Here is an 11,316-nt window from a genome sequence, read left to right as displayed (position 1 = left end):
TAATCGGGAAAAATCGAAGGAACGTGACATAACTAAAAACCCTGTTCACACTTGCATTTTTTTTCAATAGGTCTAAATTTGAATCTTTCTGAATAAAAACCAGTTAGCGTTCACATTATCTTTTATCCTAATGATCTTTATCGGTTGCGTTTTCACTACAAGTAATCATGCAATTCTTTGAAACAACGTCGAATCCGCAAGTTAAAAAACTGTTTAAATGTTGGACCCGTATTCAGAGACAAAGAAGCTGTGAAATACCTATCCTCATTTCAAGATAAAGGGTGTTGATCCTGCGGACGAAACTTCAAACACTATTGTGTTTGTATGTAAATTCTATTACTATGAGTGTTTTAACAAAGAATTAGGAATAAATGAACAAAAACGTTACTTTTGATATGGATGAAATCATGGCAAATCACAAGTCCCTCATGTCTTCATTGAATATTCCTTTGAGTAACAAATATGAGGTCTTACCATATTTGCATTAGATAACTAAACTCTATAAGACTCCGTACAAACAACGATACATAGCAGGATCATCTGCATATACTACCAATGAAATGTCAGTTAGATTAATCAAAATTTTGTCCACAGTGCAAGAGGGATTACAGAAAGGATGTGATACTGTTTCCAAGCATAGCGGCTTTAACACATCTGACTATTATTAAGAACTCAGAAGAACTTTAGAAAATCTTTAAATATTGGTCACTGTCTGAAATAAATTCTTTCAAAACCTTCTTTGTTTTACCCTTGATACCACCATACCACATGAGAAAAAGCTAAAAAAAAGTTTAAAAAAATAATTCACAATGCTTTTTTCATTAAAAGGGTACCATACGCTACAAATTTATTGTTTTGGGTAACATTTCGACATATTTTGATACAAATGAACCCGTGAAAAACATGCTTCGCCAGTGAACAAGTGACCAGTATGCTGCAGCTTCTCAATGATAATATATTTGTTGAAGATGGATGTAGAATTTTCAAGCAGGTTGACGACATTCATATGGTAACCAACTGTACGCCACTCCTTGCCAACCTTTCTTATTTTCATATGAGTCGGAGTTCTTTAAGACATTTGTAAAAAAAAAACGACAAAAGAAGCTTGATCATTTCATTTCACATTCAGGTATATTGATAATGTTCTTTCCATTTACAATTCAAACTTTTCTGATTGGGTCCCATTTATATATTCTCCTAAACTAGAGATGAAAAAAAAACACAGATACAGCATCCATCGCTTCATTTTTAGACATAAACATTTAACACAAACTCCAAAAAATTCATATTGGTTAAGTGTTTATTATTTGAATTGCATTGCATGGTAAAGTTAGTGACAAATAAATGACTGCTGTACATATACCTCACACTTTGATTGTGAAACAACTATTTACTATATAATCATTATAACTATGAGCAATCTTTTGAGTCATTGATTAAAAAATCTTGAAAAAATTGTCCGAGCCCATAAAAAGTAAAAACAAAATAGGAATAAAATTTTAAAAAATAAGGTTGCATATAAGAAAATTCTTGTTAAAAATAAAAGATTGAAATGAAAGACTTCCTAATCATTTATTTAGTTATTGATCATTTGGTTTATATGTACATAACATTGATCAATATTCCTTTATCATTGTAAGATGTTATTAACAGTAGAAAACTTCTGATAAATATAGGGTCAAATGACAACCTTGTCTACATAAATCCCCTTAATTGTTAAAAAAAATATTGCTGTATAATTACCGATTAAGAATACATTTCATTCTTTATTCCTGTCTGTTTTGAAAATGTTAGTTTTTCAAAAATTGGCAGAATGTCCTTAGTACCACCGATACTGCATTGTTTCAAACAATTTGTGGAGGATTTTCAATATTGGCAAATCAAAAGCAAACGTTCGGCGGCAAATTTTTTTTTTCATTTGAATGGAAGGACATATGGAGTTTCATAAAGGACCTTCAAAATTTTTATCTCAGCAAAATTTAATACAAACTGTCAAGGATGTTTAAATTGGATGGTGAGAACCAAAAGTTGTTCATGTTTTTTTCCCAGATGATTTATCATTCAGTATTAAAGATAATATCATTGTTGATATCAATTACAAACATTAGTCAATGATGACTATAACTAGAAAATATTTAACTAAATACAAAAATTACCCTAAAGCAAATATTACAAATCATCCATAATATAGAAAATGTTCAATAACATAAAGTATAGGGCTATTTAAAAACAAGAGTGCACACGCTGAAATGTCTCGCCTTCTTTACTAACCATTGATTTTACGTTGATAGTCTTAAATATAAAGTTTTACTACAAGTATCACATAAAATTAACATGATCAAGAAAATGAGGTCACGGTCAGATAAACCAAACGGGAAATATATGTACACCTTACAATCATTCAATACACCAAATATAGTTGACCTACAGCTTATAGTTTCTAAGAAACAGACTTAACCAGGAAAACTAAACATTGACCAATGGACCATGAAAATGAGGTCAAGGTCAGATGAACCATAACAGACAGACATGTACACCTTACAATCCATGAAAATGAGGTCAAGGTCAGATGAACCATAACAGACAGACATGTACACCTTACAATCCATGAAAATGAGGTTAAGGTCAGATGAACCATAACAGACAGACATGTACACCTTACAATCAATCTATGTATTGAATATAGTTGAACTATTGCTTATAGTAACTAAGAAAACAAACTTAACCATGAAAACTTAACACTGACCAATGAACCATCAACATGAGGTCAAGGTCAGATGATACCTGCCAGAAAGACATATACACCATACAATCATTCCATACAACAAATATAGTTGACCTATTGCTTATGGTTTAAGAAAAAACAGACCAAAACACAAAAACTTAACACTGAGCAATGAACCGTGAAAATGAAGGTACGCACATACCAAATATAGTTATCCTATTACTCATAATAAGAGATACACTCTTTTTTTTCAAGTAGTCACCGAACCATGAAAATGAGGTCAAGGACAATGGACATATGACAGACGTAAACTTCATAACATAAGGCATCTATATACAAAGTATGAAGCATCCAGTTCTTCCACCTTCTAAAATATAAAGCTTTTAAGAAGTTAGTTAACGCCACCGCCGGATCACTATCCCTATGTCGAGCTTTCTGCTACAGAAGTCGCAGACTCGACAAAAACCCAGATATTTGAAATATAAAACAGTCCTGATGAAGTCTAAACCACAGGACAAATCATTTTGAAAAACGTTCAAATACTTAATCAAAACAGATATGGCTTTTTTTATATAGTACATGTATATGAAAAAAGTAGTATATGGCATATAATTATACTTTGAAGTTGGACAATATGTCTAGGTTAGTCTATGAAAAGGTATATACTATGAAATTTAGAGCGAGGGGCATGCCCCTAGCTCTTGCCCCTAGCTCTTAATTTCATAGTATATACCTTTTCATAGACTATCCAATTTAGCACATATTTACAACTCGAGTAATTTGTAAATCTATCATTGTAAAATATGTGATTTCAAAAGACCCTTGACTCCAGAATGAAAAGATGGTAGCTGCTGGTGTAATTTGCTTATTGAAATAAAGCGGTGTTTTACTATACATATACTTCTTTACATGGTAAGATGACAAAATAAATTGACCAAAAGCAGGCAATAATTATATTGCAGTGGAAGCTTTACATTTCTTGAAAACCAAAGAGGGGGGGGGGTTTCAGGGGGTTGCAAAACTCCCTTTTTTGGACGATAAAAATGATTTTGAATGGGGACATATGGTTGGAACCCCCCTTTATCCTGGGTTGGAACCCCCTTTCAAAAATGGCTGGATCCGCCTTTGGTATGTCCAATAGATAGTCTAGCGGATAGTCATTAAAAAGCAACTACCAATAGATCAAAGATACTAGGGTTTATGTTTATTTTATTCATTTCAAAGTAAAAACTAAAAGATTTATCAGAAGATGTTATATATATATATAGGTGGCACATTCTCTTCAGACATTATCACGGTTTTTCAACTAGTGACATCGTCCTGAACATGCATGAAATATTTGCCACTGGACATTAAGCAACCAATAATCAATCAATCAATCAATTCATGACGAAATAGATCAAGTTGCCTTAATTTCCCTTCACAAGGTTTCATAGTACACACTTTTTGGTGTACAAAGTAATTGCATGGATGATAAATTATCACAATTTTAAGATGGCGTTGTAGTCTAATCAAGGTATAAAGAATCATATTTGTTACTCTTTATTTAAATGAAAGAAACTTGCAATCGTCAAAAACATTTTTTAGATCCAAAGATTTTAATAGCAGGATATTTAAAAATCAATGTGAAAACTAGTTACAAAACTATTTATTTAATTTGGAACACAGCATTTTATTTCAAAATAGCCAGTGGCAATTTTTATTTTGATATCTTGATTACGATACAATGAAATCTTACCATTGTGATCATTCATGCGTAGTTACTTAGCACGGGAAAAGTATGTACTATGAAAATTAGAAGGCAAATGCAAGCAATTTGATTGGACGAGAAGTTATAAGTATGTGCTAATAATGAATAGTTAAAACGAAAATAATCACGCAAATTACAACACAACAAATACAATGTAATACAGAAGAACAAAATAATAATATATCGTTAGGAATGAATTGAATACTTCTTTTGGATTACATCGTATGGATAGTATTAGCAATATATTATAGGCAAAGAACTACAAATAGAAAATTACAAAAATATAAATACATTTGTGGTATATTGTCATACCCATAGTATCAAGTATCGATAATTTTAACTCTTATTTTTATATCCGTAGACGTAGTATTATATTCACCATAACATATATATTTATTCTATTAAAATGTTATTATTGCTTTCAAATCAAGTAAAGTGTCCTTATCTTTACAATGCAAGAAAATGAACAGCAGAGCTGAAATATCTGACGATCGTTTTATCATTCAAGCAACAATAAAAATATGAAATTTTAGTTATATTCATTCCTGAATTACTTTGTTTCCAGTATTTCCATCAGAACAACGACTAACGTATTTCTTGTCCACAGCGTTCATAGCTAGATTCATAAATAGAATAAACAAAAGTTAACACATTCTTTGTAAACTGAAATTTCGTCTAGTATTAATATCAATACAGCATTAACAATATTGACACATTTTGACGACTTCAAACTAGAATCTAGGACAAAAGTGATGATTTAAACTTTCCATTTCTCTTTTCAATTGTATGGCGGTTACATATTTCAGTTGATACGTTAGGCCCGTGCATGTTCACATTAGACGGGCCTCATTAACCAGGTTGTGCCCTTTACATAAAATAAACTCCAGCAAATAGGAATGATTTAAATTTACACCATATAAGTTTTAAGATCGATATGTATTAACTTTATTAGGGTATCATGTCCTCGCTCACATGCAGCTGTCAGAAGTGTATGTCCCGTACCATTAGTCTGGTGTACACCACATCCTTTTTCTATAAGAAACTGTACTCTCTTTTCATTTACTCTCTCACAAGCAACTGTCAGAGTTGTATGCTCAAACCATCGGTCTAGTGAACATAACATCCTTTGTCTATAAGAAACAGTATTGTCAGAGGTCTCTGTCGAATACCATCCGGTTGGGTAACATTACATCTTTTGTCTATAAGTAGTTGTATGATCTTCTCGTTTCCTCCCTTACACGCATCTGTTAGAGGTTTCTCGCCAATACCATCAGTCTTGTAATTGTCACATCATGTACAATCTTCTCTCTCCCAAACAAACAAACAGCTACCAGAGGTGTCTGTCTCAAATGATTAGTCTGGTAAACATAACATTCTTTGTCTACTAGACATGGTACTACATTTTCATTTCCTCCTTGACAAGCAGCTGTCAGAGGTGTACATGTATGCCTCATACCATCAGTCTGATGAACTTCACATCCTTTGTCTATAAGTAATAGTACTATTTTCTCATTTCCACCATCGGAAGCAGCTAACAGAGATGTATGACTCAAACCATCAGCCTGGTGAACATTAAATCCTTCTCTATTAATAACCGTACAATAACCAGAGGCGTCCTTGCCATATGAATAGCCTTTTTACATTAAGTCGTCCTCTATAAGTAACTGTACTAATCTCTCATTTCTTCTCCTACAAGAGGGTGTCGGAAGTGTCTATTTCATACCATCAACCTGATATATATAACATCCCATACGTAACTGCAGCATCTTCTCATGTCCTTCTTCACAAGCTGCTGTTAAAGGTATTGTCATAAACCATCAATCTGGTTTACAATACATCCTTTGTCGATTAGTTACTGTATTTTTATGTCCTCCCACACAAGCAACTGACAGAGGTGTCTGTCCCTTACCACAAGTAAGGTTTACATTGCATCCTTTCTCTATAAGTAACTGCATTATATTCTCATGTCCTCTCTGACAAGCTGCGGTTAGAGGTGGCCGTCTCATACTATTAGTCTGGTGTACATTACATTCTTCTTCTATAAGTAACTGCACTATCTTCTCATGTCCTTCCTCACAAGCAGCTGTCAGAGGTGTCTGTCTCATACCACCAGCCTGGTTTACATTACATCGTTTGTCTATAACTAACTGCACTACCTTCTCATTTTCTCCCTCACAAGCAGCTGACAAAGGTATCTGTCCCATACCATCCGCCGGGTTTACATTACATCCTTTGTTTATAAGTAACTGCACTATCTTCTCATTTCCTCTCCTACAAGCAGCTGTCAGAGGTGTCTGTCTCATACCACCAACCTGGTTTACATTACATCCTTTGTCTTTAAGTAACTGCAATATCTTCTCATTCCTCTCTTTGTCTAAAGTAACTGAACTATCTTTTCATTTCTTCCCCACAAGCAGCTGCCAGAGGTGTCTGTCTCATACCACCAACCTGGTTTACATTACATCCTTTGTCTTTAAGTAACTGCAATATCTTCTCATTCCTCTCTTTGTCTAAAGTAACTGCATTATCTTCTCATTTCCTGCCTTACAAGCAGCTTTCAGGGGTGTGTGTCTCATACCATCAACCTGGTTTACATTACATCCTTTGTCTATCAGTAACTGCACTATCTTCTCATTTCCTCCCTCACAAGCAGCTGTCAGAAGTGTCTGTTCCATACCATCAGCCGGGTTTACATTACATCCTTTGTCTGTCTATCAGTAACTGCACTATCTTCTCATTTCCTCCCTCACAAGCAGCTGTCAGAGGTGTGTATCCCATACCATCAGCCGGGTTTACATTACATCCTTTGTTTATAAGTAACTGCACTATCTTCTCTTTTCCCCTCCTACAAGCAGCTGTCAGAGGTGTCTGTCTCTTACCATCAGCAGGGTTTACATTACATCCTTTGTCTATAAGCAACTGCACTATATTCATATTTTCTCTCCTACAAGCAGCTTTCAGAGGTGTCTGTCTCTTACCATCAACCTGGTTTATATTACATCCTTTGTCCAAAAGTAGCTGCACTATCTTCTCATTTCCTCCCTCACAAGCAATTGTCAAAGTTGTCTGTCTCATACCATCAGCCTGGTTTACATTACATCCTTTGTCTATAAGTAACTGTGCTATATTCTCATTTCTTCGCTCACAAGCAACTGTCAAAGGTGTCTGTCCAAAACCATCAGCCTGGTTTACATTACATCCTTTGTCTATCAGTAACTGTGCTATCTTATCATTTCCTATCCTAAAAGCAGCTAGCAGAGGTGTCTGTCTCATACCATCAGCCTGGTTTACATTACATCCTTTGTCTATAAGTAACTGCACTTTATTCTCATTTCTTCGCTCACAAGCAGCTGTCAGGGGTGTCTGTTCCATACCATTAGCCTGGTTTACATTACATCCTTTTTCTATAAGTAACTGCACTATATTCTCATTTCCTCTCCAACAAGCAGCTGTTAAAGGTCTCCGTCCCATACCATCAGCCTGGTTTACATTACATCCTTTGTCTATAAGTAACTGCACTATATTCTCATTTCTTTGCTCACAAGCAACTGTCAAAGGTGTCGGTCCCAATCCATCAGCCTGGTTTACATTACATCCTTTGTCTATAAGTAACTGTGCTATCTTCTCATTTCCGCTCTGACAAGCAGCTGTCAGAGGTGTCTGTTCAATACCATCAGCCGGGTTTACATTACATCCTTTGTCTATAAGTAACTGCACTATCTTCTCATTTTCTCTCCTACAAGCAGCTGTTAGAAGTGTCTGTCTCATACCATCAGCCGAGTTTACATTACATTCTTTGTCTATAAGTAACTGCACTTTATTCTCATTTCCTCTCCTACAAGCAGCTGTTAGAGGTGTCTGTTCCATACCATCAGCCGGGTTTACATTACATCCTTTGTCTATCAGTAACTGCACTATCTTCTCATTTCCTCCCAAATAAGCAGCTGTCAGAGGTGTCTGTCCCATACCATCAGCCGGGTTTACATTACATCCTTTGTCTATAAGTAACTGCACTATATTCTCATTTCCTCCCCAACAAGCAGCTGTCAGTGGTGTCTGTCCTATACCATCAGCCGGGTTTACATTACATCCTTTGTCTATAAGTAACTGCACTATATTCTCATTTCCTCCCCAACAAGCAGCTGTCAGAGGTGTCTGTCTCATACCATCAGCCTGGTTTACATTACATCCTTTGTCTATAAGTAACTGCACTATCTTCTCATTTCGTTCTTCACAAGCAACTGTTAGAGGTGTCTGTCGCATACCATCAGCCTGGTTTACATAACATCCTTTGTCTATAAGTAACTGTGCTATCTTCTCATTTCCTCCCTCACAAGCAGCTGTCAAAGGTGTCCTTTCCATCCATCAGCCGGGTTTACATTACATCCTTTGTCTATAAGTAACTGCACTATCTTCTCATTTCCGCTCTTATAAGCAGTTGTCAGAGGTGTCTGTCCCATACCATCAACCTGGTTTACATTACATCCTTTGTCTATAAGTAACTGCACTATATTCTCATTTCCTCTTCTACAAGCAGCTGTTAGAGGTGTCTGTCTCATACCATCAGCCAGGTTTACATTACATCCTTTGTCTATAAGTAACTGCACTATCTTCTCATTTCCACTCTTACAAGCAGCTGTCAGAGGTGTCTGTCCCATACCATCAACCTGGTTTACATCACATCCTTTGTCTATCAGTAACTGCACTATCTTCTCATTTCCTCCCAAACAAGCAGCTGTCAGAGGTGTCTGTCCCATACCATCAACCTGGTTTATATTACATCCTTTGTCCAAAAGTAGCTGCACTATCTTCTCATTTCCTCCCTCACAAGCAATTGTCAAAGGTGTCTGTCTCATACCATCAGCCTGGTTTACATTAAATCCTTTGTCTATAAGTAACTGTGCTATATTCTCATTTCTTCGCTCACAAGCAACTGTCAAAGGTGTCTGTCCAAAACCATCAGCCTGGTTTACATTACATCCTTTGTCTATCAGTAACTGTGCTATCTTATCATTTCCTATCCTACAAGCAGCTAGCAGAGGTGTCTGTTCCATACCATCAGCCGTGTTTACATTACATCCTTTGTCTATAAGTAACTGCACTATATTCTCATTTCCTCCCCAACAAGCAGCTGTCACTGGTGTCTGTCCCATACCATCAGCCTGGTTTACATTACATCCTTTGTCTATCAGTAACTGCACTATCTTCTCATTTCCGCTCTTACAAGCAGCTGTCAGAGGTGTCTCTTCCATACCATCAGCCGGGTTTACATTACATCCTTTGTCTATCAGTAACTGCACTATCTTCTCATTTCCTCCCAAACAAGCAGCTGTCAGAGGTGTCTGTCCCATACCATCAGCCGGGTTTACATTACATCCTTTGTCTATAAGTAACTGCACTATATACTCATTTCCTCCCCAACAAGCAGCTGTCAGTGGTGTCTCTTCCATACCATAAGCCTGGTTTACATTACATCCTTTGTCTATAAGTAACTGCACTATCTTCTCATTTCCGCTCTTACAAGCAGCTGTCAGAGATGTCTGTCCCATACCATCAACCTGGTTTACATTACATCCTTTGTCTATAAGTAACTGCACTATATTCTCATTTCCTTCCCAACAAGCAGCTGTCAGTGGTGTCTTTCCCATACCATCAGCCTGGTTTACATTACATCCTTTGTCTATAAGTAACTGCACTATCTTCTCATTTCCTCTCTTACAAGCAGCTGTCAGAGGTGTCTGTTTCATACCATCAGCCGGGTTTACATTACATCCTTTGTCTATAAGTAACTGCACAATCTTCTCATTTCCTCCCAAACAAGCAGCTGTCAGAGGTGACTGTCCCATACCATCAGCCGGGTTTACATTACATCCTTTGTCTATAAGTAACTGCACTATATTCTCATTTCCTCCCCAACAAGTAGCTGTCAGTGGTGTCTGTCCCATACCATCAGCCTGGTTTACATTACATTCTTTGTCTATAAGTAACTGCACTATCTTCTCATTTCCTCCCAAACAAACAGCTGTCAGAGGTGTCTGTCCCATACCATCAGCCAGGTTTACATTACATCCTTTGTCTATAAGTAACTGCACTATATTCTCATTTCCTCCCCAACAAGCAGCTGTCAGTGGTGTCTGTCCCATACCATCAGCCTGGTGTACATTACATCCTTTGTCTATAAGTAACTGTGCTATCTTCTCATTTCCTCCCTCACAAGCAGCTGTCAAAGGTGTCCTTTCCATTCCATCAGCCGGGTTTACATTACATCCTTTGTCTATAAGTAACTGCACTATCTTCTCATCTCCGCTCTGACAAGCAGCTGTTAGAGGTGTCTGTTTCATACCATCAGCCTGGTTTACATTACATCCTTTGTCTATAAGTAACTGCACTATCTTCTCATCTCCGCTCTGACAAGCAGCTGTCAGAGATGTCTGTCCCATACCATCAACCTGGTTTACATTACATCCTTTGTCTATAAGTAACTGCACTATATTCTCATTTCCTCTTATACAAGCAGCTGTTAGAGTTGTCTGTCTCATACTATCAGCCTGGTTTACATTACATCCTTTGTCTATAAGTAACTGCACTATATTTGTATGTCCTCCCCGACAAGCAACTATCAGAGGTGTTTCTAAAAAATGACTGTTCTCTAAATCAACATATTTTGAAATAAGAAATTGGACTAAATCATAATATCCTCGAAAGCATGCTGTTATAAAAAATTTTGAAAAACCTTTATTGTATTTTTCTAAAAGGGGTCCCTGATTTATTTGTTTAAAAAGAAACTTTTCGTCTATTGACTCTAATACTTTGATTAAAGAAGCTCTATAATTGTCATGCT

At 36.3% G+C, this 11,316-nt stretch overlaps 1 protein-coding gene across 1 annotated transcript; it reads right to left on the bottom strand.

The window, feature by feature from the left end:
• Positions 1-8,426: 8,426 nt before the first annotated feature.
• LOC127733729 (ankyrin repeat domain-containing protein 17-like) lies at positions 8,427-11,014 on the bottom strand (the record flags this gene model as incomplete). Its single annotated transcript, XM_052243045.1, has 3 exons — positions 10,034-11,014; positions 8,945-9,637; positions 8,427-8,747 (listed from the first exon to the last, which is right to left on the bottom strand). Coding segments are annotated over exons 1-3 (1,995 nt in total), but the record flags the coding sequence as incomplete, so codon positions are not given.
• Positions 11,015-11,316: the final 302 nt, after the last annotated feature.

This window comes from Mytilus californianus, unplaced genomic scaffold (assembly GCF_021869535.1).
Source record: "Mytilus californianus isolate M0D057914Y unplaced genomic scaffold, xbMytCali1.0.p SCAF_3, whole genome shotgun sequence".
Lineage (NCBI taxonomy): Eukaryota > Metazoa > Mollusca > Bivalvia > Mytilida > Mytilidae > Mytilus > Mytilus californianus.
This window is presented reverse-complemented; position numbering and strand designations above follow the sequence as displayed.